Source organism: Oryx dammah, unplaced genomic scaffold (genome assembly GCF_014754425.2).
Source record: "Oryx dammah isolate SB20612 unplaced genomic scaffold, SCBI_Odam_1.1 HiC_scaffold_14, whole genome shotgun sequence".
Taxonomy (NCBI): Eukaryota; Metazoa; Chordata; class Mammalia; order Artiodactyla; family Bovidae; genus Oryx; species Oryx dammah.
Window position 1 is genome coordinate 33,141,054 of NW_024070198.1, and position 27,506 is coordinate 33,168,559.

Sequence of the window (27,506 nt, forward strand, 5' to 3'; positions counted from 1 at the left end):
AATAATAGCAAAACAAAATCATTCTAAGCTGCCATAAATGGACTATTGTGTAGAAATATGTTTCTGCACTAAAAAATGAGACAGCTGAGGCTGCTCTTAAATAACACGCCTGGATTTCCAAAGTAAAACATTCAAAATTATGAAAAAATTTTTTTGCCAATGAAAAATACAATTCTAGGAAAAAACTATTACTCAAGTAATAACCTTAAATGACTATATTGTCTCTCCCATGTTAAAAATTCCTTTATTTGTAGACTATAGTCTTTCTAATTATAACTCTTAATAACTTATAAAAAGTTTAAAACACCAAGCCCAAACAAGTCAAAATATTTTAAATATGTAACTGAAGTCAACTGAGAACATACTTACACTGGATTTATTACTACTGGGCCTCCAAAGCTTTTCCTCCCTTATGTGATCCCTGTTAACAATTACCTCCATAACAAAGTAAAATCCAAGCTTATGAAAACAAACTTCATTGGCAGTACCATCCTTCTAGTGACTAAAACTGTTATGGAAAATAATTTTCTATTCAAATATTTATTAAGAAATCCCTAAATTAATTTCATTGTTAGAGGCAATGCAAGAATTGTTGTTGTTGTAGAGTTGCTAACTTGTGTAGGACTCTTGTGACCCCATGGACTGTAGCCTGCCAGGCTCCTCTATCCATGGGATTTCCCAGGCAAGAATACTGAAGTGGGTTGCCACTTCCTCTTCCAGAGGATTTCCCCACCCAGGGATTGAACCCACGTTTCCTGCATTGGCAGGTGGATTCTCTACTGCTGAGCTACCAGGGAAACCCAATTCAAAAATATATTTTCTTATTTAAACTCCATTAAAACATTTAAAACATGCATTACCCCAAATTTTCATTTTGGATCAGCTACTTCATCTCTGTTGGGGTGATCAAGATACATAAATAAATTACATAATCTCACTTAAAAAACTGCAGTCTAAACTTTTAGTTATCTGATGTCTTGAGCAAACCATCCAGATAAACATTATTCATGCAAGCTTTTCTCCATCCTTTATTGGGTAATTATCTAGGCTCTCTGAGTCATCTTCAGAGTCAAATGTTCAATTACTGTCACTGAAATTTTATAAAATTACATAAACATCAATTATAAATCCTAAAAAACAAATGATACTATAGCATATTTAAGATTAATTTATTTAAGTATGCATATCATATAAACTTTTTATCATAAAAATATGCCCCATATTAAATAATTTTAAAGATATGTAATTACTTATATATAATGCTTTCAATATAGTTCATTATCATGAATTCTTTGGTTCCTGAATCTGCCTGTGTTTCCCCTCCTACTGCTGGATGCAGAATATAATAGCCCCCCGAAAGAAGGGGCAAAAAACAAAGGTACTAGGCTGACCAGTCTCAATTATCATGGACATGCTAAGATGCTCTCCATAGTCAGCACTATGAACATACTACTCAAATGTAAATGAGAACTTAAGCAGAATGAGTGACCTTCATGAGGTTTTTCACATAAAGTATACCTCATTATCGCTGAAGATTTAACCACTAACAAGCGAGGTCTAAGTTATTTAACTATTTCTGAGCCCTTTGGGGTAATGTCAATATCCAGCTTCCAGTTTCCACTCTTGAAAATATTTTTCCATTGTGCGTCTAGATTTCAAGGTGCCCACATTCACGGTAGGTATGATTTTCTGTGGCTTCAGCCACTGAACAAAACGTTTCATCTCTAGGTAGCTGCTGTGTTCACTGTAAGGAATCCCTGCAACACAAAAGATAGTTCTTACTAAACGAACTACTAAAGAAAACTGCACACACCCAAAATAAAATAAAAGAGAAAAAGAAAGCAATCCAAGTATTTTTGCCAAAAACTCCTTGGTGCTTTTTTTTTTTCTGATAACAAAATTTGCTAGTATTTTTTACAAATTGTTTTTCCTTTGTTCATTCGTTAAGTCGTGCTCGACTTTATGCGACCCCATGGACTGTAGCATGCCAGCATCCTCTATTCATGGGATTCTCCAGGGCCAGGATCCTCTATTCATGGGATTCTCCAGGCAAGAATATTGCAGTGGGTTGCCATGCCCTACTCCAGGGTATCTTCCCAGGTTAGGCATCAAACCCATGTCTCCTGCCTTGGCAGGCGGATTCTTTACCACTGAGCCACCAGGGAAACCGTCTTTTACAAATAATAAAGATTGAAATTATATAAACACTTTTGAACACGAAAAAATGCTATTACTTTTCGACGTGGGCTTCCCTGGTGGCTCAGATGGTAAAGAATCCACCTGCCAGTGCAGGAGACCTGGGTTCAATCCCTAGGTCTTTTCTACTTTTCTATGTAGATACTTAATAATATGCATTTCTATAGATTCTTATTTGTAAATAGATTTTTTCTTTTTAAACAATTCTTCCCTTAAGCACTTTGCCCAGCTACTGATTTCACGAAAATTCTAGATGAAATATGAGTAAAACCTGAAGGGTAACAAGCAAAAGATTCTTGATTTCCAGAGCAAGTAAGCAGATTCCATCCCCAAGCTTTGTACACATAAAAAGGAAAAAAAAAAAAAAAGATTAAGTATTCAAAATCTTATTATCTTCTTTACTGAAGATCAAATACCACAGAGAAAGGGTCCTGGTTAGAGTAAACTAGGGTCCAAAAAGCCAGTTATTCATAAGCCAGTTATTCATTGGCCATTATTCATAAGCCAGTTTCTAAGGACAGAAATGGTTAACGTACTCCAAAGATGAAAAAAATTAAAGTCAAGTTTGTAACTCTTGCTGCCACCACATCCAGAACTGTCTTCCTATTCTCAGTCCCACAGCATCATTTAAAACACAGTGGTACCACCCGTCTCTCCTTTAGAGTAGTATATTGGGTTGGCCAGGAAGTTCTACAATCTTCCCGACACGTCACTGATAACACATATGCATTCCTCTGTATTAGTCATTGTCTACTAGCTGTACTTCTTTATATGAGTTTGAAAGTGAAAGTGAAGTCGCTCAGTCGTATCCGACTCTTTGCGACCCGTGGACTGTACCCCACCAAGCTCCTCCGTCCATGGGATTCTCCAGGCAAGAATACTGGAGTGGGTTGCCATTTCCTTCTCCAGGGGATCTTCCTGACCCAGGGATTGAACCCAGGTCTCCCACATTGCAGGCAGACACTTTAACCTCTGCACCACCAGGGAAGCCCGAAGAGTACTGGAGTGGGTTGCCATTTCCTTCTCCAGGGGATCTTCCCGACCCAGGGATCGAACCCAGGTCTCCCGCATTCCAGGCAGACGCTTTAACCTCTGAGCCACCAGGGAAGCCAGGTTTAGAAAGTGAAGAGCAATTTTCACCTGTTAAATTCTTAAAGATACTTTGGTGCCTCTTTTTTGTTGGATCTTAATGTTACTGCTTTTTTTTAAAAAAAATGTAAACCAATTACAAATATTAAGAGTAAAAGCAAAATGAACATACCATATATTGAAATGTTTCCTTTGGTCTGGGGAATAATATCTGCTAGACTAGTTAACTTGTTAGAATGCGTCCAACCTGTAGGTCGAAAAGCCAAAATCTGATTGTATTTCCCACCACATTTCTTCAAGTGATTCTGTAAACCCTGTTTAAAAAAAAAAAAAAGATATTTATTTAATGGTTGGTGAAGATGGGTAATGTGGAATAACACAGAAAGATTAGAATGTTGCATCGGCACAGTTTGGGGGCGTTTTCAGTTGGTGAGCATTGGAAAACCTAGTGCTGTGCTCCCCACCAGAAAACAAAATAACTGAACAACAAAAATTTTCCCCTTTGCTTATCTGAAGGAGTGTGTGTGTGTGTGAAGTTGTGTGTGTGTTGTGTGTGTGTCAGTAGCTCAGTCGTGTCTGACCTTTTGCAATCCTTACTAGAGGTATGATACTAACACTGATAAACGTGAGTCCATACTCTCCATGCATTTACACCAACAGAGGACTGACGGGTGGATATAAAGATGGAAATAACTTTATAACAGCATCACACTCAGCACAGACATACATTTTAAGATGCACAGTAGCTGTTTTCAAATGTTTACTCCTTTTCACCCTTTATACATGAACCAGAATAACTGCAAAACTTCTCAGGCTGCTGTAATTAGAAATAAAACGCTAGTACATTTTGAGTAGAATAGAACTTTCCAAACTAAGGTTGTCACTAGTGAGGACATTGGGTAAGATTCTTAGAAAATCAATGACCAAGGTTCAGCCTTTGAAAGATAAGAAAAACCCAGATAAAGGCAAAATGGCATGAGGGATATTAAAAAAAAAAAAAAACTAATACTTTTTGGCTAAAGACTAAACCCAGAGTGTAAAAGGCTTAGTGTAAATTTATAATAATATCCTAGTTTTATTTAAAATAATAAAAAATCTAAATAGTATGTAGTGTCATCTTGGATTTCCAGAAATCTTTTTCTTCTTTAACCATACATATAAATTACTGAATTTTAAAAAGATGCTGGCAGGAAGTTCTGAAGAAATCATAAAGACAAATCCACTCATCTACCTATTCATTCATTCAGTAAGTATCTGTTCCAGGGGCTGATGTTCGAGTGGTCAGTGAGACAGAGCCCTCACCTTCTGGAAGCCTACAGCATAAGAGGAAGACTTCCATAAACACTACTTTCTGAATCCTTTTCTTTTTTTTAATGGAAACAATGTGTTCTTTCTTTTTAAAACTCTCATCATCTATTACACCATCAGCACCTAAGAATCTTAGATTGATCTCTTCAGAAAGGACTTATTTTTTTTATAAACTTCTAGAAATGGAATAGCTAAGGATTTGCCCCCTATAATTTTCCTTATAAGTGGATGAAGAGTACCACTTTCTCTGAATCTCAGCATAGGAATACTACCTTTTTAAAAAGTATGCCTATTTGGTAGAAGACAAACACATCACTGTGTTTCATTAAAAATTTGTTTTCTTATTATCTAGAGGCTGATGATTTTATTGTGTTTATCAGACATTAATATTTCACTGGTGAATTAATAATAACCCTTTGATTTCTCTTTTATATCAAATAATGATCTTTTGCTAATTTGTACACCTACTATTAAACAGTCATATATCTTACCAACTACTATCCCTCCTCCAAAAAAAAAGTTTCAGTTACAGATATGTAAGTTTTCACTATCATATCCCTGGCTCTGCAAATTTTCAGGTTTTTGTCTTGCTTAGTCTAGGATCTAGCTAATATAATACTGTTTGCTTAATTACGAATCCTCTTCTCTCCCTGTTCTCACAAAGAAAAGAAAATGACAGGAGCCAGGTTTAGAACAATTATACATGTAATATCATAAACTAAGAGCCCAGCTTTCAAAAATAGGTCATCAAATTTATCCATTCTTATGTGTCTCTGTAAAAACACTCGGGAGAACTGAATCAGAAGTAATTTCTGCTTTTCACAAGACAAATTAGAGTTACCACAAAAACATCATTAAGCTGTGCCAAACACAAAAACACAGGACATCATCATCTAAGCCAAGCACACAGAAAAGACTGCAACCACCACCAGTCATTCACTAACCACAACTGGAGGACTGCTATCATGAGGAATTTTATTATGATTTAGTCAACAGAAAGTCCCTGATCTATGACTTGTTTCTCTGTTTATTGGTAACTAATTTGTGATAAAAATGCCTTCAGTAGATGCTACTGAAGTTATTTTTCAGTATGTAAATTAATCATCTATAACTAATGTTTTACCACATCCCATCAATCAGGTTAAAATCAGGGGTGGTAGTCAATTATGTTCTTACATATATGAACCTGGGATGTTGAACTAGGTAGCATGAGTGCTATTATTTATAGCAAGGGTCTCCAACCTCCGCGATCTAATGTTTGATGATCTGAGGTAAAGCTGATGTAATAATAATAGAGATAAAGTGCACAAGAAATGTAATGTGCTTGAATCACCCCGAACCATTCCCCTCCCACCTCCCAGTCTGTGGAAAAATTGTCTTTCAGGAAACCAGTCTCTGGTGTCAAAAAGGTCGGGGAATCCCTGATTTGTGTTTCTAAGTCTTTCAAGCCTGCCTCAGAAACCCTGACAACTGTATCATGCTAACATCTTCACAAAAAAGTTATTACCTCTGATACAATAAAACTATTTTGCCTAGTTTAAAAAATTGGCTTTAAGTACTAACTAAAATGTAGCCTTATGGTAACCATCTGCTTCTGCTCCACCTGCGTTTTGAGGATATGAAATTGTAAAAAGAATGTCATCAATATCTGGTCACTTTAATGGAAGAAGGGGAAAGGCTACAGAAAAATACCAAAAACATACAACAAATAATGGAAATAAGACAAAGATTTCAGATATTCTTTTTTTTTTTTCTTCTTCAAAGCAGGTAACTGCCAGTTTTTTTTTTTTTTTTAAGCATACAGTTCAGTGGTTGTTGGTATAGTCACAAAGTTGTGTGACTATCACTGCTGTCTAATTCTAGAACATTTTCATCAATACCTCTACCCATCCCCGCAAAGAAAACACTGTTCTCATTAGCAGTTGCTCCCTATTTCCTCTCCCTCAAGCCCTGGAAACCACTAACCTACGTACTCTCTCCAGATTTACCTATTCTGGACATTACATATAAATGAAATCACAAAACATGCGGCCTTTTGTGTCTCTTTCACTTGGCATGTTCTCAAGGCTTATTCATACAATAATGAAACAGTAATTTATTTCTTTTTACAGCTGAATATTTCTGTTTTATGTACATAATACTTTTTTTTAATCCATTCATCATTTAATGGACACTGGAGCTGTTTCCAGCTTTATGGCTACTTATGAACTATGCTGCCATGAACATCTATATAGATGTTTTTGTGTGGACATTATGTTTTAATTCTCCTAGGCATATACCTAGGACCGGAATTACTGATCATACACTCACTCCATGTTTAACTTTTAAAGACATTAACAAATTGTTTTCTAAAGCAGCTGCACCACTTAACGGTCTTATTAGCAATACACGAAGGTCCAGTTTCTCCATATCCTCATCAACAGTTGGCACTATCTTTCTTACTACAGCTATCCCTGTGTGTAAAGTGGTATCTCGTTGTGGTTTTGATTTACAGCTCCCTGATGGCTAACAGTGCTGATCCTCTTTTTTTCATGTGCTTACTGGCTATCTATATACCTTCTCATTCATTCCTTAGCCCTCTGCTGCCTCTGGCTTCCTCCAACATTACTTCACTGAAATAGTCCTTGTGAACATCATCCTTTCCTTATATGACCTCTCCACAGCACAAGGTACTCATAAACATTCTTTCCTGAAAACTCTAGCCCCTTCACTTCCATAATATTCTGACTCCCCTACCCGTTTTGTCCCCTTAAATGGATCATTTGTTGAAATGAAACAAACTAAGCAAGAAATAAGACGGTAAGATAAAAATCATAAACATATGTTATACCCTCCTCAGGATATCAGTGTTCATTTTTTGATTAAGCAACATTCTCATTAGCCTCCATGCAAACTGGATGCCTCTCAAATTTAACATATGTTTGCAAAGCTGGCTTAAATACTAACGGACAACACTATGACTTGATTATCCTTGACATTTTTATGAATTATACACTCATGGAAATAGGTGCCAAAAGGATTTATCATAATCTCATGAAAAGAGGAAAATTTCCTTATTCAAGGGATAGAACTAAAATACTAATACTAAAATACACTATATCAGTGTTCTTATTTATGACAGATATAGTAATCAATACATACTAAGCTATTTCAAAAGGCTCCATAATATTGTTTCATAAATATTATAACAAAATTAAAAATATATTTTTTGGTGTACATCATGTTCTTTATTGCTTTTAATACACAGGTTTGATGTATTCCTTTGCAAGGTGTCAAAATGTTAGTAAAAGGAATGAATCTTAGTATCTGAATAAATCTGACCAAAAAAAACCCCATAAATTACAGGGAGGTCACATCATACGTATCTTAATTTATACCTCAGAACTAACATTAGAACTTTCTTTTAAAATATACTTATACTATTTCATTTAATCCTCACATATATACTTTCAACATATCTCAATGGTATAGTGGCTTAATATTATACAGAATAGACCTGAAGAAAAGAATGCCTTAGAATTCTTCATTCATTTCCCCACTCATCCAGGAAGAAATGGAAAATACTCTTACAAACAGAAGGTTTGAATGACCAGAGAGATGCATACTTTTTTCTATTTTTGTTTCTTCCTTCCCTAGCTCCTAAACTCCTGGTGAGCATATGAATTACTCTATACAGCTGCATCAAAAAAACTTAAAAACATTTCAAATTCCACTTAAAAAGATTTTCTAGGGCAAACTTTACTTTGACTCCATTGTAAATGAATTCCTCTACCTTAAATGCAAGTGAAATGGCATTCTAGTTTACAATCATCAGATTGCCTTTTCTAGTTCATCCTAAAGACGTATCTCTTGAATGCTTACCTTAAAATTAATTTGCATCATTGGGAGAAGGTGAACCAGTGACTTGCACATGTCTGTAGTGATGAGGGAACTGACTTCTGGTATATTGAAGCACTGTAATGTGTTATATTTTTCTTTGGACATGCCTACTTTTGAACCCAGAACATCGGCAATGGCTACAGGAAAAGTTCAAAAATAGTAAGTTATAGTTCATGAAAAGATTAAACAACAACTTAATCAACTTTAAAACAAGAATTTACCAAATAGAAATTCAAAACTTTCACACTTTTGCAATAATCTCAAAAAAGCTGAATAATTTTCTTGGTTAACCGTAAGGAATAAATTGTAAGAAATCCAATAACTTATTTTTAAAGAACTAGTCTTTCAAAATTGCAAAAGATGGATGGGAAGGGGTTGAGGGTGGGGGAAAAATAAGTTTGCAGGCGTTAAAACCCTGACTTTATCATTTTACATCTCAGTATTTGACATTATGGGACCACAGTTAAGAAGAAATGGAAAATACTTTGCAAAGTAGTACCATACTATCTAGAAAAATTACAGTTGCATTTCCAGAAATTATTTATGAACAAAAACTAAACCTGTTCTCTAAAATAATTAATTGATAGTTATCATCAAAAAATGCAGTGAAACTATGCTCTAGTCATCTCTCAGTCTGCTAAAATATTAATGTAGTATGGACTTTAGCTCTGTAAACACTTTGTAGATATAAAGGCTACCATAAACACACTTATCAAATGTTTCCTTTAAGTCTTTCAAAGTTTAAAGGAAATAAATTCTATCAAATTTTTCTTCAACTTCAAAGGTAATACTGAACTGTTTCAGGAAATAAATATCAAGCACAAGAACGATGCCTGAAAGGGCTTTATGCAAAAAGAATCTGATCCTTGTAATACAGCAATGTAAATTAGCTATAGCTATCACCCACCTAGGAAGATTTTCTCTTTTCCAATAGAGTAAGTGCCACAGACAACAAGAGCCTGTGGGTTTAGAGTTACAGTCTCAAAGGCAGTGTTGATGGCAAACTGGATAACCTCTTGCTGAGATGGAAAAGAGTATTCTGGGCTGCAATATCTGTAATATGTAAATACAGTCTTACTAAAAGAACAACAAGAAAGCCATAGCATTAAGTCAGATGTTATTTTACAAAAGAAGCTTTATCAAAATTACATACAAGAGCAGTATAGTGTATTAACACCACCGCAGTTACCTCACCAGTGCCTGTGGTTAAAAATATTTGTTAACAGCTATTGATTATTTTTGATGGAATTACACATTTTCAATATACCTTTTTCATTATATTTCTTTTATCACTCTCAAATAAAGAAACTGCATTTTCTTCCTTTAAGAATATTTCTAGCTAGCTATTTTAGCTATGAATTGTAAACCTTAATATCTTCTTTTTTTAACCCCAACCCCTATGAAAGAAAATACTATTGATAGGGATTATTTTTATGGACTAAAGAATTCTGCTTTATCAAAAATATATATTTTTAATAATGAAACTGAACATGAATTTGATGAATTAGCACTAAATCAAGCAGTTAATATTCACATGGTTGTTACTCTCAGGAGATACAGAAATATATATAGTATTATAGGAATATAGCAGATCTAGTTGTGTCTACCTCAATATAATAACAGTCAATGAAAAATACTACTATTAGTATTAACTATTAGTATATAATAATACTATTAGTAATTAATAGTATTAGTAATTAATACTATTGATAATTACTATTAGTATTAAAATACTACTATTAGTATTAGTTAATACTATTAGTATTAACTAACACTACTAGCTATAGATATTTGACATGAAAGTTCAGCACTTTTTTACTAAAAAACTCAAAGTATAAACATCAAAGAAATATACTCTTTGCTGGTCAGCTATAAGAGCAGACAAAAAACTCAGTCTTTTCTCCTATAAAAACCCACAAAGAAATTCAGAATGAACTAGATGGGGAAACAGTGGAAACAGTGTCAGACTTTATTTTGGGGGGCTCCAAAATCACTGCAAGATGGTGATTGCAGCCATGAAATTAAAGGATGCTTACTCCTTGGACAAAAAGTTATGACCAACCTAGATAGCATATTCAAAAGCAGAGACATTACTTTGCCAACTAAGGTCCGTCTAGTCAAGGCTATGGTTTTTCCTGTGGTCATGTATGGATGTGAGAGTTGGACTATGAAGAAGGCTGAGCACTGAAGAATTGATGCTTTTGAACTGTGGTGTTGGAGAAGACTCTTTGAGAGTCCCTTGGACTGCAAGGAGATCCAACCAGTCCATTCTGAAGGAGATCAATCCTGGGATTTCTTTGGAAGGAATGATGCTAAAGCTGAAGCTCCAGTACTTTGGCCACCTCATGCGAAGAGTTGACTCACTGGAAAAGACTCTGATGCTGGGAAGGATTGGGGGCAGGAGGAGAAGGGGATGACCCAGGATGAGATGGCTGGATGGCATCATGGACTCGATGGACGTGAATCTGAGTGAACTCCGGGAGATGGTGATGGACAGGGAGGCCTGGCGTGCTGCGATTCATGGGGTCGCAAAGAGTTGGACATGACTGAGCGACTGAACTGAACTGATGTAGACTAAAGTAACAATAAAAAGGTTTCTTTTAAAACATTATTTTCTTAATTCACCTAGTATTTAAGTACATATAGAAGGATGGAAAAATTAGCTATAGTGTTAGAAAACTGGATATGGAAGATCATCTCTTACTAAAATATGTCATCCAAACTCACGTCTTATTGAGACAGACTGAAATAGTTAACATCATTTCTGAAAAACTGATGAGAAGTATTTTAACAATAATAAAAAGACAAGGGATTAGATCTGACAGAGTGCCTGAAGAACTATGGACGGAGGTTCATGACACTGTACAGGAGACAGGGATCAAGATCATTCCCAAGAAAAAGAAATGCAAAAAGGCAAAATGACTGTCTGAGGAGGCCTTACAAATAGCTGTGAAAAGAAGAGAAGCGAAAAGCAAAGGAGAAAAGGAAAGGTATACCCATTTGAATGCAGAGTTCCAAAGAACAGCAAGGAGAGATAAGAATGCCTTTCTCAGCAATCAATTCAAAGAAATAGAGGAAAACAATGGAATGCGGAAAACTAGAGATTTCTTTAAGAAAATTAGAGATACCAAGGGAACATTTCATGCAAAGATGGGTGCAATAAAGGACAGAAATGGTATGGACCTAACAGAAGCAGGAGATAGTAAGAAGAGGTGGCAAGAATACACAGAAGAACTATACAAAAAAGATCTTCATGACCCAGATAACCACGATGGTATGATCACTCATCTAGAGCCAGACATCCTGGAATGTGAAGTCAAGTGGGCCATCACTACAAACAAAGCTAGTGGAGGTGATGGAATTCCAGCTGAGCTATTTCAATCCCCAAAGAGGATGCTGTGAAAGTGCTACACTCAATATGCCAGCAAATTTGGAAAACTCAGCAGTGCCCACAGGACTGGAAAAGGCCAGTTTTAATTGTAATCCCAAAGAAAGGCAGTGCCAAGGAATGCTCAAACTACCACACAACTGCACTCATCTCACATGCTAGCAAAAACAGACTGGTTCAAAATAGGAAAAGGAGTACGTCAAGGCTGTATATTGTCATCCTGTTTATTTAACTTATATGCAGAGTACATCATGAGAAACACTGGGTTGGAAGAAGCACAAGCTGGAATCAAGATTGCAGATGACACCACCCTTATGGTAGAAAGTGAAGAAGAACTAAAAAGCCTCTTGATGAAAGTGAAAGAGGAGAGTGAAAAAGTTGGCTTAAAACTCAACATTCAGAAAACTAAGATCATGGCATCTGGTCCCATCACTTCATGGCAATAGATGGGGAAACGATGGAAACAGTGAGAGACTTCATTTCTGGGGGGCTCCAAAATCACTGCAGATGGTGACTGTAGCCATGAAATTAAAAGACGCTTATTCCTTGGAAGAAAAGTTATGACCAACCTAGACAGCATATTGAAAAGCAGAGCCATTACTTTGCCAACAAAGGTCCGTCTAGTCAAAGCTATGGTTTTTCCAGTGGTCATGTATCGATATGAGAGTTGGACTATAAAGAAATCTGAGCACAGAAGAATTGATGCTTTTGAACTGTGGTGTTGGAGAAGACTCTTGAGAGTCCCTTGGACAGCAAGGAGATCCAACCAGTACGCATCCTAAAGGAAATCAGTCCTGAATATTCACTGGAAGGACTGATGCTGAAGCTGAAACTCCATTACTTTGGCCACCTGATAGGAAGAACTGACTCATTTGAAAAGACCCTGATGCTGGGAAAGATTGAAGGTGGGAGGGGAAGGGGACAACAGAGGATGAGACGGTTGGATGGCATCACTGACTCAATGGACATGAGTTTGAGTAAACTCCAGGAGTTGGTGATGGACAAGGAGGCCTGGTGTGCTGCAGTCAATGGGGTCGCAAAGAGTCAGACACGACTGAGGGACTGAACTGAACTGAAAAAGACAATGGGGCTTCCCAGGTGGCGCTAGTAGTCAATAACCCCCCTCCAAGGCAGGAGACACAAGAGACATGGGTTCTATCCTGGGTAGGGAAGATCTCCTTGGAGGAAGAAAATGGCAACCCACTCCAGCATTCTTGCCTGGAGAATCCTATTAGTCAGAGGAGCCTGGTGGGCTACTGTCCATGGAGTAGCAAAGAGAAAGACACAGCTGAAGCAACTTAGCATGCATGCACTCAAAAAAGACAATAGCTTATAATATTATGTTGATAGGACTTGGGAATTCAAGACTGTTGCTTATAGATTACCTTTTGGAGAAAGAAACAACATAATTCTGAATATTCAGAAACAGACCTCATTCTCTGTTTTCTTTTCTTCATAATCACACTTGTTACACAGATATTTTAAAAGGATAAACTTAAAGGATGTTTTCCTAAAGTTTGCTCCCAAATTTCAAATTTTCCTTTTTTTCAGCAATAAGATTCTCATATAAACCATATTTTCAAAGGGATATTACCAAAAAAAAAAAAAAAATTGAGCTGGAGTCAATTAAGACATGCAATCCCAGATTTGTCCTAAGTAAGTGTATGTTTTTTCAACCATCTTTCTGATAAATACTTAAAATGATAATTGACAATAAGTCATTGTTTTGATTACCTAAGCACAAGCTCAAATTATTCATAATATACAGGGAAATGCTATCAGTGGAAAAAAGCACAGAAACAAAGCTTCTCTTACGTTGTATCTAAGTAAAGTGTGTGGACTTTCTGGCAAGCAAGTAGAGAACGTTCCATGCTGGGGTTTGCTCTGAAGTCTCCCGTGTGTAGTATGACATGGCCGTTAGGAAGATAAAAAAGGATCATGACAGCACCTGGACAGCTGAACACAAACATTTCAAAGGAATATTATTTACACAGATTAAAGCATCTAAAGAAAGAGTATTCATTTCCATATCAACAAGTTAACACACTTTATTAACTGACCACAATGATACAGCATTGTACTACAGAGAAGTGTAGCATTTTAACTTGAGGGAATTTATGTAACACACACAAAAAAAATGGTGTGCAGGAAAAGGTTAATTCAGCAGGCCAAGACTGGTAAAATTCCACACATTCTCAAGAAAGGCCTGTCTTTAGGATTAGTCCTTGGGAGATGAGTTTTGAGTCCTTGGAGCATTCTGCCTGCTAAGAGTGTTTTGGATGCTGCATCCAATTGGCCAATCAGATAGTTACTAACAGTGGTGAATACTTGTTTTTTGCTTTAGCAGAACTGGAGTCTGAGTACTGAGGTCAGTCATATGCGTGCTAGAATTATACACTGCTGTTGCTGCTGCTGCTGCTGCTAAATCACTTCAGTCGTGTCCGACTCCATGTGACCCCATAGATGGCAGCCCACCAGGCTCCGCCATCTCTGGGATTCTCCAGGCAAGAACACTGGAGTGGGCTGTCATTTCCTCCTCCAATGCATGAAAGTGAAAAGTAAAAGTGAAGTTGCTCAGTCGAGTCTGACTCATAGGACCCCATGGGCTGCAGCCCACCAGGCTCTTCCGTCCATGGGATTTTCCAGGCAAGAATATTGGAGTGGGGTGCCACTGCCTTCTCCAGAATTATATACTACTGACTTTCAATAAAATCCCTGGATACTAAGCCTCAGCTGAGCTTCCCTGGTTGGTCACAGGTCCCATGTGTGGTTAGGGCTTCCCTGGTGGCTCAGATGGTAAAGAATCTGCCTGCAATGCAGAAGACCCTGGTTCAGTCCCTGGGTCAGAAAGATCCCCTGGACAAGGGAAAGGCAACCCACTCCAGTATTCTTGCCTGGAAAATCCCATGGATGGAGGAGCCTGGTAGGCTGTAGCCCATGGGGTTGCTACGAGTCAGAGTCTTAAATTCTAGGAAAACACAGGAAATAATTGGAGAAGGCAATGGCAAGGCAGTCCATGGGGTCTCGAAGAGACAGACACGACTGAGCGACTTCACTTTCACACATTGGAGAAGGAAATTGCAGCCCACTTCAGTGTTCTTGCCTGGAGAATCCCAGCAATGGCAGAGCCTGGTGGGCTGCCGTCTACGGGGTCGCACAGAGTCGGACACGACTGAAGCGACTTAGCAGCAGCAGGAAATAATTACAAACTTCCCTTTCCCTGAACCCAAAATCCACACCTCAGTGACTTCACTGGGGAATTATATGAAAGACTTAGGAAAGAAATAATAACAATTACTATATGACATATTTCAGAAAATAGAGAAGGGAATACTTCATGAGGTCAGTATTACTCTGATATCAAAGTAAGACAAAAGTATTATTTTAAAAAACCTGTATACCAATAGACATTGTATAAAAGACAAAATTCTTTAACAAAATATTAGCATATCAAATCCACTTATAAATTTTCAAAAAGGGTAATACATGAGGACTAAGTGGGGTTTATCTCAGTAATATAAGCCTGGTTTAAATCCATCTTTGTCATTAACCACATTAACATTATAGAGGAGAAAAATTATATTATAATCTCAATAGATGCCAAAGAAACATTTGATAAAATTCAACACCCTTTCTTCATCACAAACTTCCAGCAGAAGGGATTTTCCTCAAAACTGATAAAAGGCATCTATGAAATACCTATTGCTAACATCATACTTAATGGAGAAAGACTGAATACTTTCTTCTTAAGATTAAGAACATGGGAACATGTCTGGTCTTACCACTTATATTTGACATTAACTGACGGTCTAATCCAGTACAATAAATAAGAGAAAAAAATACCACTCTAAATGGAAAGAAAGAAGTAAAACGAAATCATCCTTATTTGTAGATGTACGTGGAAAATTTTCAAGAATCTATTAATACAAAAAAACCTACAACAACTAATGATCAGGTTTAGCAAGGTCTCAGGATGCAAAGTCAAACAACAAAAATCAGTTGTCCATCAAGAGCTGAATGGATAAAATAATTGTATTATGTCATTCAGTAGACACTACACAGTAACAAAAAGGAACACATAACAGCATGGATGAATCTCAAAAATACAACCCGGGACAGAAGCCAGATACAAAACAGGGGTTATCATGTGATTTCATTCAGATGAACCCCTAGCAAAGACAAATCTAATCCACAGTCACAGAAAACAAGGTTTTCTGAGTCCAAGCTGCGGTTTGGGATTGACTGGGAAGGAACACAAGGAAAACTCCTGTGGTAGGGAATATTTTCCATATTGTTATTGTGGTGGGAATTACATGGGTGTGTACTTTTGTCAAAATTCAACAAAGACTTAAAATAAGTCCATTTTATTTATGTAAATTACACCTCAATAAAGTTCACCAAAAAAATCAGAACTGGAGTTGTTATAATTGGTGATTAAAAAATAAACAGCAGCAAAGTTAGCAAATAAAATCTCACAGGCAATCTGAAAAAAACAGCTCTGGCCTGGAATTTAGGAGACCTTGGTTTAGTCTTAATTTTAATTCTCTAGGTATCTATGATCTCTAAGGTACATAAGGATAACATTCCACGGAAAGTGTAAAGATGCGTAGCTGACTGACAGTTGTATTTTGGCACTGTGAATCCTGACAGTACTTAACATTTTAAAAAATGAGGCAAAAAAGAAATTCTTTCAAGAAAAAAATCTTCCAAGTCTTTAGTATCAAAAACCTAAAGGATTTCTTAAAGGAAAAAAAAAATCCTCTAGAATCTGAATGGAGTACCAGTTGTTAATTTATATAAGTGATATTAAAGAAAATGGCAAAAGGTTATCTCTTAAAGAACAGCAGCAATATGTTAAAAGATTAAAAAAAAATAAGATAGAATCTCATATGTAAAGCACAGTAATTAAACTGTATTAAAAAAGGGTTCGAGAACACTTAGAGAATCTCTCTACATTTAATCTTTGTTTCTGTATTGGGTACATTTTGTTTTTCCAAAAGAAGAAACACATTTTACTTGTTTTAAGAAATATCAAACATAATAGTTTCAATAAAAAGTTCTTAAATAACCATGCAATGTGTTTTCCTTTTGAATATTTAAAAAAAGGTTGTCAGTAAGGTAACTTTAATACTTACTGATTGGCATCTAGCAAAATAACCTTGATACCATTCACTATACATTCAGTGTCTATTGGCAATGGATGGATATATTGTTCTTGTACGTGAAGTTTGCTCTTCAACAAATTGCCAGTTATCTGCAAAACAGGATGTACTTATTGCTGATACATTAAAACACTAAATAAGTCTTCTATTTCATATCTACTTAAGAACTCAAGCATCTTAATAATTTCCTTGTTCTTTTACTTATATATTCATGTAAACCTACCAGAATGCCAGGAAGAACTTTCTAAAATGACTGCATCACAGCTTTGCTTAAACACTCTCTCTGACTTCTCCCTTACCTGTAAAAAGTCTATTACCTCAGCATGACACACAGAATCCTTCATGATTTGGTCCCTACCCATTTCTGCGGGTTTATCTACTGTCATTCCTTAGTTTGTTTTTAGCAACTGAACTTCTTGGAATGGCTATACTTCTCAGGTGTCTGTTCCTTTACACAAACTCTTCTCTACCCGGAAAGCTCTCTTCTCTTTCTTTTGCCTGGATCTGGAATCAGACAGACTTGTATTCAAATTTTGTGTCTGTCATTACCAGCTCTGTGACTTGGGGCATGCTACTTAACCGCTCCAAGCCTCAGCTGCTTCACTAATAAAAAGAAGATAATTCAAGAATACTTGAGGATTAAATCAAATTCTAGCCAAAGTCCTTAGTAGTACACATTAAAATGCTCACCTTTTAATAATTAGTTCAAGGTGTCTCTTTCACCATGAAATTTTTTTTAACCTTAGCCTAGGATACAGTAAAGCCCCTGACTTCTCCCTACTTCTAGGCATCCCGTTTACTTTTCTACTACAAATAGAGCGCCCACTGAAGTACTGGTAAATGTGTAGGCTGTAAACTTCCTGAAATTAGGTATTTTGCCATGAGTATCTTTTTAGGCATTCAGTAAATATTTACTGAATGAAACATGTTTCAGTACATCATGAACTAGTTTATCTGTTGTCTCCATAAAATAGAGCATATTTTAAAAAATCTATTGTAACTATCGACAATAACTCATTTGATTTTAGAGTCCAAAATGTGGAATCTGCTTTTTCATATATTTTCTAGAAAAATGATCTTACAATTTTAATTATTTTTTAACCAGACTGCTTAGAAATTCACTGCATTCCACAAATTCAGAATTTAGAATACTAGAACTTACCTCACTACAATAAATGGGAAACATGAAGTTTTTAGACAATCCAGCATAATGATCAGAATGGAAATGAGTGAGAAAATAGGCAGTGCAACCTTCAACCCATCCATACTGAAAAGCATCAACCGTAAAGCCAGTTCCTACAATGAAAACACCAAAGCAGCTGCTTTAGCAAGAGTGAAATAAAAGTTACCCATTTGCTTATATAGCAAACCCTCTTATACCTTTACATCTCATGTCCAACTTAACTTTACAATTTAATTTAAAAATCTAGAGATGAAAATGAGTCTTGTAAGTTTACACTAAATATACCCAGTATAGTCTTTTTAAAGAATAACTTTGCCAAAAAAAAAAAAAAAAGTACTAATCTACAGTTATTTGGCCAGCTGAATATTTTCATGATACTTACTAGGCACCTAAAAATCCTTTACTTCTGTGAAACAGCAAAAGGAGAATGCTATCTTTCTTCTAAAACATGAAATCTCAATGGGGTGACATTGACCTGCTTCTGGCAGGAGAAAGATGGTTGATGACCCAAATGATCTTACTGGCCCTCTAAAGAGTCACAGAACAACAACAGGTAAATAGATATCCATAGTATTTGAATTTCATTGTGGGAGGTGGGGAGGAGAAAGGAAAATGAGAAAAAAAAAAAAGCCTAAAAGGCTCCAGAGAGCAGCAATTATGGAAAAAAAAAAAGATCGAGCTGTTCTAAAATATGCAGGTAAATAAGCATACCTCCACAATTCTACAGAGGCCTATCCACACATGGCCCACTAGTTCTGGGCTCACTTTTCTGGGCTCACTTTAAATATACAAATTTAATCAAAATGTCCATAAATACTTTTCTTTACATAAATATTTTGAGCAAATGATACATTTATAGTATCAAAAAAGCACATTAAATAATCTTCCTGAAACCAAGTACATTTTGGCAGTTTTATATTCTTTTCAGAAGGATATCTGGTTTCTTCAATAATAAAATTCATTTTACTACACATTTTTCTATTAGCTCTTCTATGAAGGCACAAGAAATTAAAAAATATGAAAAGATTAAAAAACTAAGTTATGATATGGTTTAAAAATGTTTAGCATTTATTATGACCTGTGTAACCCATGACATTTTCCTTCTTTGAAGCTTTTTAGTACTTTGCATTTTTCTTAAGTTCTTAGAGGCTGTCTGTTACTATGGTTACTTACAGAAATCCTTTCCTTCCTCTGTGTTAAGCTGATCTATACTAATTTTTGTCAAATCTGTAATATCTATATAACTAGTACAGTATCTTGTATATAGTGGTGGTGTTAGTCACTCAGTTGTGTCCAACTCTTTGCGACTCCATGGACTGTAGCCTGCCATGCTCCTCTGTCCATGGAATTCTCCAGGCAAGAATACTGGAGTGGGTTGCCATTTCCTTCTCCAGGGGATCTTCCCCATCCAGGATCTTCCCCTGTTTCTCCCGCATTGAAGGCAGATTCTTTACTGTCTGACCACTAGGGAAGCCCCATTTTGTATACAGAATATGTTTAGTAGAAGTTTGCTGAACTAAATGGAGCAAAAAAAGAGTAAATAGGCAAAAAAAAAAAAAAATCTGTTACATAAAAAATAAGGGAAACACAAAAAATTATTTCACATGCACACAACATGAGCAATGAACATGAAGTTTAAAGAAGTTGCATCTTTGTAGATATATTAAGCACTGATACTTTGACTTACCAGGTATTTTCTTATAGAATGGACATGTCCTTTTCCTTAATTCTCCTGCATTAGCTGACTCTGAGATTTTCGTGTTCTCTCTCTGCACTCTGCCATGAGCTGATTTTATAAAAGCTTTGTCTTTACTTAAATTGACTGTTCCAGGTACTGTCTTCTTAAGGTGACCTGGATTCTTCTGATGTCCTCCTTCCTGCAATGAATCTGACTTTTTAAGTCTCTTTCTTTGACGCTGTGACCTCTTATCAGAAGGCTCCACAGAGGGCTGACTTTCACTTAAATTCTTTACCTCTAATTCTAAATCACTTAAAGATTTTTCCGCTTTCCTCTTGCGCTGCTGGGACCTCTTTTCATTAGGACTTACAGCTGCATTGAAGTTCATCCCTTCTAATGAGCTTTCCTCCAGCAATTTCTCTTTTCTTTTGGGTGGCAGTCCAAAATACACACCTATATCCATCTGCTTCATTACCTTAGTAGAAGGCTGTGTTGCATGACACTTAGGGCCAGAGGGCAACATTTTCGAAGGCTTAGCAACAGTAGGTGTACTAGAAAATGTTTCTGAATTTAAAACTGGAACTTTATTGTCCAGCATACCATCTAATGCCTTTCTGCAGAAACATGTTGAGTTTGCGTTGTTCTTAGCATTGGAATTCTTATTTGATAATTCTCTAGTTTTACTTTGGGTTGGGTGGAAAGAATGACATCCTCCTCCTTGGTTTTCAAAACATTTTGACATTTTACTCTTAAGTAATGCAAGGGAATTTTGATTGTAAACAGCTGATTTTTCAATCACCTGTTTCTCTTTATTTGATTGAGATGAGCGAAATTCTGGCTCATCAGGTTTTGCTTTAGAGCCTTGGTAACTAGAAGTAAACCTCTCTGCTAATGCAGGTGGAAGCAACATAAAATCATCATCAGTATATGCTGGATGACCATGTGAAACAATTCTCTTATTTTGGAAAGTAAGTTGAGACGAATCATTAAGAGAGTTGCATTCATACAATTCTTCATTGTATTTATCCTGCGTTAAGAAGCTATCCACTTTGGGGCAGACCTCCTGGTCCTCCAGTAAGGGGTCATATAGTTTCTTAAACAAAGTGGAGTTGTTGCCATCTTCTTCTAGACTGCCATCTTTAGAGCTTTCCATGAAAAATAGTTCCTGTTGTGAATCATCCAGTTTATCATTTGTATCGTAAGTTTCTTCATCACTTTGAAGTGGAGAATAGGAGATTTCACAGTTGCTAAAGTCATTTTCTGGCAATGGCAAATTTCTGTGTTCTGGGTTGTTTTGGCTGTCTAATTCTTCAGCAAGAGGCAAACCAACTCCTACCAGTTTGTCACTGTTAACATGTCCTTTAAATTGTGGGACTTGTTGGGAAGTTTGGCTATTTGTCGAAGAGGAAATCTTTTTATCGGTTTCAGTTGGAGACTGAGAGCTTTTTAGACACTGGGTCACTAACAAGGGATCAGTTGAAACATTTTTTAAGTTTTCTGTTTGTTTCTGATGTGGAAACCATCTTTCCTTAAGGCTACAAAGAAAGTCTGAATTAGTCTCACTGAAACTCTGCCCTGACCCATGGGAAGGATCCCTGAGAGGACTATTACCAGCCCTGCTTTGAGCTAGCAGAAGGTGAGTGTATCTCTGGTAATGAGAAGGAATTGTTGAGGAACACTGAAGGCCATCAGGACACTCTGAAAATTTTAATAAAGAAAAAAGTATTATTGGATCAAAGCACAGACTAAGCTCTGACAGTATTAGCACTATAAATTAACAGGTAAGTGGTTCAACAGGTAAATAATCAGCCCAGTCTTACTTCGCAGTCTTAGGACAATAGCTATCTTTATACCAAGAAAAAATCAACACACAATTATCAGTAATCAAGTATGGTTTTACAAGGTGCTAGTTATTATTTCTAAGTCAAATATTCTTTTAAGTTTCCTTTCAAATACTCTTTTCTTGGAAAAAAAGTTAAGACTAACACCTTTTTCTCCCCACTAAAAACTTTCACAAGGATGAGCTCCTCCAAAATGCATGTCATGTTTGCACGAGAAATCGATCCCATCAGTTTCACTACATCTCTATTGCTCAGGCAAAAAAAAAAAAGAATAGAGAAAGCTGGTATGTCTGTATCATAAGTTTAAAATTCCACAGATTAAAGTTCTACTCCAATTTTTGTCTTATCAGGCAACACAGATGTATGACAATTGCAGTACCAAATTAGGTTCCATTATTTAATATTCACAATGTATACAAAAACAATAATAGCACTCTTAATCAGAGTTGTCCATATACTAAACATTTTAGATTCTATTGTAAGATTTGCAATTTAATTTGATAAATTGGTTAATAAGGCTTAAGTAATCTGGAAACTTCCCTGGCCTACTATTATGATTGAGAAACATTATGGAAACAGTCTTGGCATAACCTCCCCCTTGTATGTCACTTTCCTGGCCTATCAAAAAATGACTCCCTCAACCTCCAAAGGGCCAGCCTTGTGGCTCAGCTGGTAAAGAATCCATCTGCAATGTGGGAGACCTGGGTTCCATCCCTGGGTTGGGAAAGGCTACCCACTCCAGTATTCTGGCCTGGAGAATTCCATGGACTGTATAGTCCATGGGGCCGCAAAGAGTCAGACATGACTGAGCGACTTTCACTTTCACCTCCAAAAAAGATATTACATTAAATTGGAAGACTTCATTGCTTAAAACTAACTCATAAATGTATATGTTAAAAATTCAAGAACAATCCATCTGAGATTCTGTTCAAAGGAGTTTATCAGTGAAAAGCAAAGAGAAAAATCTCTTTGAGGTGGCTTCATCTCTAAGACATTTCACCCTGAGGGGCTCATTATGGGACTTCGATTTCTGATTTTCAAGCCACTGACAACCAAATTACTAGCATTTGTTGAGGCTTTCACTTTTACAGGAAAGGCTAGTGCCAGTTGTTTTTTTGTTGTTGTTGTTGTTTTGCATCTTTGCAGTACTTTAAAATGAGAGCTAGAGGTTAATAATAAAATGTCTTTTGAATCATAGTTAACATGAAAGCCATACTGAATATTACTTTTATTTTATTGAATTTCAATTCTTTGAGATTTAAAATTTTATATATGGTATATAACTTTAAAATATACAAAACAAATCATCAATAACAACTTATTCTCCATATACTATAAGTAGGATTTTCTACATATTAAACATGACATTTACTATATAGTTTAAAAGATAACAAAAATGTAATATTACTTCAGTTCTCATTTGGCACAATTATTTACTAGAATCTTAATAAACTAACACTCCTTCCTAGTTCTTCTTTCTGTACGTTAAGAAGAATGTACGGCATTCTTGACTTCAAGAATCCTGTGGACTACATTCATGATTCTCTAAAAGTCTGTTTCATAAAAGATAAAATGGGCAAATTGTTTAACTTTTAAGAACACTAAGTGCTCAGATGGTAAAGAGTCTGCCTGCAATGAGGAAGACCCGGGTTCTATCCCTGGGTCAGGAAGATCTTCTGGCCAAGGAAATGGCAACCCACTCCAGTATTCTTGCCTGGGAAATGCCATGGACAGAGGAGCCTGGCAGGCTACATCCATGGGGCCGCAGAGTTGGACATGACTGAGTGACTTCACTTCACCTCTATTGGATATCAATTGCTGTTATTTGGCAACCCACTCCAGTATTCTTGCCCGAAGAATCCCTATGGACAGAGGAGCCTGGAGGGCTGCAGTGTCTGGGGTCGCAAAGGTTTGGACATGACTGAGCGACTGAGCACAGCACAGTTGCTAAGTCATGTCTGACTCTTCTTGATCCTAGGGACTGTAGTCCCCCCAGGCTCCTCTGTCTATGGGATTTCTCAGGCAAGAATACTGGAGTGGATTGCCATTTCCTTCTCCAGGAGATCTTTCCAACCCAGAGATTGAAGCCATGGCTTCTGTACCGCCAGGTGGATTCTTTACCTCTGTGCCACCTGGGAAGCCCATTAGATGTCAACACCACCTACCTTATGCAGGTGCAAGTAGCTTAATATGTGCTCAATTAACATTTATGAAAAATCACAGATGTTTTGGAACTCTTATGAAATAATAAAATGTATTGAAACTTTCTTTTTTGGCAATGCGGCTTCTAGGATCTTAGTTCTCGAACCAGGGATTGAACCCATTCCACCTGTAGTGGAAGAAAGGAGCCCAAACCACTTACCACCAGGGAATTCCCCATTCAAAGTGTTTTCAGGTTTGCAACACTCTCTACAGTTATACCAATGACTAGTATCTTTTTATCCTCACAAGAAGGGTCACAATGCATTATCTTATTTCCTTCAAAGATGAGTCATTCTTATTTAAGAGTATCTCATCTCACTTCCGGTTTACTACTTATCTGGTTTCCTTCCTTCCTTCCAGATTGATAAGTCTGGCCTCATTCAGGTCTTGTTGACTATTTGAAGCCCACTGTCTTTTTTGGAATCTTACCTGTTCTGGAGACTGGTGTGGAATCCAAACACTCAAAAACATGCCATCGAGGTGTCTGACCTAGCAAGGAGGAAAAAGGCATCTGGCAGTTGGGACAGTACCCATCATAAACCGGTCGTGTCTTTGGAGACACGTGTTTGTTTTTGTGAGTCCTAGAGCGCTTTTCTGGAGTGACCTCCGTGTCTTGGCACTGTTGAATACTATCTCCACAAATGGAGTTCTGACTGGAAGCTACAGAAGTCTGACTGTCTGTTTCTTTAAGGCACGTTTCTGGGGTCTTGACCTTCTTTTTAGTTTCTACAGTCCTTTTTTTATTTCTGTTTCGTTTTGACTGGTGTTGTCCATCTGTTGCTTTTTCAACAGAATCTGGAATATTCTCAGAGCAATTATTTGGATGTACTCGTTTTGGTTTTCTTTTGGATTTGTATTCCCAGATGTCTTCTTCCAAAAAAGCATCTTCTAACATGGCAAAATGATTCTGATCATTAAAAAAGCACTAATCTTAAGCAAGTTGACAGTCTGTTTCTTGTTACAAAATTATTAAAGGGAATTATTTTGCTGAGGGAAAAAAAGTAACAAACAACTTACTAACTTGATGGGACTCTAAATCTCTGGTAATGAATATATTGGGAAACCACAAACATTTTACCTAAGAACACTTGCTGTTTCATTTATAGCACAGTAAAATTAACAGGGGTAGCATCTGAGTTTTCCATTGTGTATACTTCATTCAGGTCTCTCGGCTTTTTTCCAGGACTTGATTCATAAAAATAAGAATCAATAATACTTTGAATACCAAGTCCTAATGGAAATCATAGGTTTAACAGACTGATTTTAGAAGGAGCTTTGTAAAATCCTTATAAAGCTCCTGTCAATTCTTTTTCAGCTGGACAACTGTCCAAATCACAAATCCAACCACAGTCCCTAGGCAACTGACTCAGCAGGTGTTCCAAACACTTAAAGGCTACTTCAGCTTGCTAGTAACTCCAGTCATACCATAATCAAATGTGTGTGATTGGCAAAAGAAAAGTAATAGCCCTTATCCGTGACTCCAGGACATTCAACAACTTCGGTTTCCTGGGTCAGTCCAGTATCTTCCTCCAGCGGCAATGAACAAAGGCTGCACAATGAACAAACAAAATTCAAGTATGTGAAGTTGTACCTGCACGGAGGACACCGACACGCCTAACTTCAGATCGCAGAGGTGATCTGCCTGCAAGTGATCAGCTTTCTTTCCCACCAGCCTCAAAAACCAAGGTTCACCTGCCTGATGACACCCACCGGCTCGACCTCCTGTTTGGGCATTAGAGGCGGCAAGGCCAGTGGACGGGGCCCTCATTCCCCTCCCGACTCCCAGGGCTGGGAGTGAGGGAGCTGCCAACACAGCCCGCTCCGCAAAAGCCACCGGTGCCCCCACCCCTCTTCTGAGGGCAGACGCCGGGCCCTCAGGGATCCCCGCAGGCGCCCACCTGCCGCCCTCACCACCCCCACCCCGCTGAGAGGAGCTCCAGCTGCGTCCGCTCGCCCCCGACACCCCTCGCCCGCCTGGTCCCCGTGTTCGCTCCTGCGCTTTCACTGCACTGCCTGGTAATAAAACGCGGCGTTGGTGTATAAGCCAAGACATTGGCTAGTCCCTCCCAACTTAAAAGAGCCTGCTCCTTTACCTTTCATGTTGTGGCGGGAACAGCTTCCCGTGACCAACGCTGTGTCGAATCGGCTGTTCCCGGTCTAAAACGGGAACTTTGAAAAGAAAAAAAAAAAAAAGTTTGGGCCCTTTAAGTTCTACAGATTTATTTTGTTTTATTTTAGTTCTAAAACTTGCTAATTTCCAAACTGAAGGGTGGGGAACTGTTCTCTTGGAGCTTCTAGAACGCCGGCCCAGGGGCCTCCTCCCTGTTGAATCTGGCGTTCCGAATGTCCAGGCTCCCCTGGGGCGAGAAGACTTCGGAGGGGCGGGGTAGCTTGGGAAGGTAGTTTAATTACGTGCCTGGGAATTGCGCCGATTTACACTTTAGCCTTTGAACAAAGTGCCGTCAGCGTGGAGTGGGGCTGGTGGAAAGGGAGGCGAATGTGCGGTTTGGAAACCAAAGAACGCTAAAGCGCTTTCTCGCCACACGAGACCGTCCCGCGGGCTGGGCGGCCGCCCCTGGACCATCCGGAGAGAACATGGCGGCGCCCGGAGCCCGGAGCTGCAGCCTCTCGGGCCTGCTCCCGGCTCAGACCTCGCTGGAGTACGCCCTGCTCGACGCCGTGACCCAGGAGGAGAAGGACGGCCTGGTCTACCAGTATCTGCAGAAGGTGGACGGCTGGGAGCAGGACTTGTCGGTGCCGGAGTTTCCGGAAGGTGAGGGGCTGGCTTCGGGGTGGGGACCCCTCCGGAACCTCCCCTTTCTCGCGGACCGCGCCCTCCCCTAAAGCGGTGGGCGAGGCGGCTGTTCCTCCGAGCCGCGGAGAGACGCCTCGCCCAGCCGACTCTGTCCCCAGGCGGCAGCGAACGAGGGTTTGTGGAGGACGGGAACCTGCACCTTCGTCTCTATCCTGCGGCTCTGCCCGGGCCTTGGGTTAACTCAGTTCACTGAGTTAAAGTTTCGCGGCCCCCGTTGGCAGTGATTCCAGTGTCCAAGCCACCCTGTCCTTTTAGTCTGGTTGCCCATCATCATCATCATCTTTGTGCACCATCCAGGCTAACGGTTACGGATCACTTGTGGGCCACACAGAGTCCTAAACACAAAGTATTTGTAATTTAATCTTTGCAAACCACCGAGGGGGTCTTATTGCGTGGGTGCTTAGTCGCTCTGCCATGTCCAACTCTTTGCAACCTCATGGACTGCAGCCTGCCGGGCTCCTCTGTCCATGGGGATTCTCTAGGCAAGAATACTGGAGTGGGCTGTTATGCCCTCCTCCAGGGGATCGTCCCAACACAGGGATGGAACACAGGTCTCCTGCATTGCAAGCGGATTCTGAGCCACCAGAGAATCCCAAGGTGGTCTTGTCAGCTCTGTTTTACAGTTGGGAAACTGAGGCACGGGAACAGAGTCGTTTGCCTAGAGCCTGGCAACTAAGAAATGCTGAAGTTGGATTATACAGACACTGCCTCCCACATCGGGCCGGTTTCTTAACTGGGCCACACTCCTTTCAAAGTTGTGAAACT

General features: G+C 38.2%; 2 protein-coding genes across 3 annotated transcripts in view; one reads left to right on the forward strand and one right to left on the reverse strand.

Annotated features, from left to right (window-relative positions):
- Positions 1 to 1,518: 1,518 nt before the first annotated feature.
- On the reverse strand, positions 1,519 to 26,305 carry DCLRE1A (DNA cross-link repair 1A). Its single transcript, XM_040255034.1, has 10 exons — positions 26,020 to 26,305; positions 24,356 to 25,475; positions 19,893 to 21,581; positions 18,185 to 18,318; positions 16,996 to 17,114; positions 13,676 to 13,816; positions 9,380 to 9,525; positions 8,455 to 8,609; positions 3,458 to 3,599; positions 1,519 to 1,757 (listed from the first exon to the last, which is right to left on the reverse strand). The coding sequence occupies exons 2-10, from the start codon at positions 24,819 to 24,821 to the stop codon at positions 1,597 to 1,599; spliced, it is 3,153 nt and encodes a 1,050-aa protein (XP_040110968.1). The 5' UTR covers positions 24,822 to 25,475; positions 26,020 to 26,305; the 3' UTR covers positions 1,519 to 1,596.
- Positions 26,287 to 27,506, forward strand: part of NHLRC2 (NHL repeat containing 2) — a 57,484-nt gene continuing 56,264 nt past the window's right edge. Inside the window, exon 1 of one of the 2 annotated variants that reach the window (XM_040255035.1) lies at positions 26,287 to 26,699. In XM_040255035.1, the coding sequence (XP_040110969.1) occupies positions 26,522 to 26,699 (178 nt within the window). In that variant the 5' untranslated portion in view covers positions 26,287 to 26,521. The remainder of the gene's footprint in view (positions 26,700 to 27,506) is intronic. The other variant, XM_040255036.1, reaches the window with a different exon arrangement.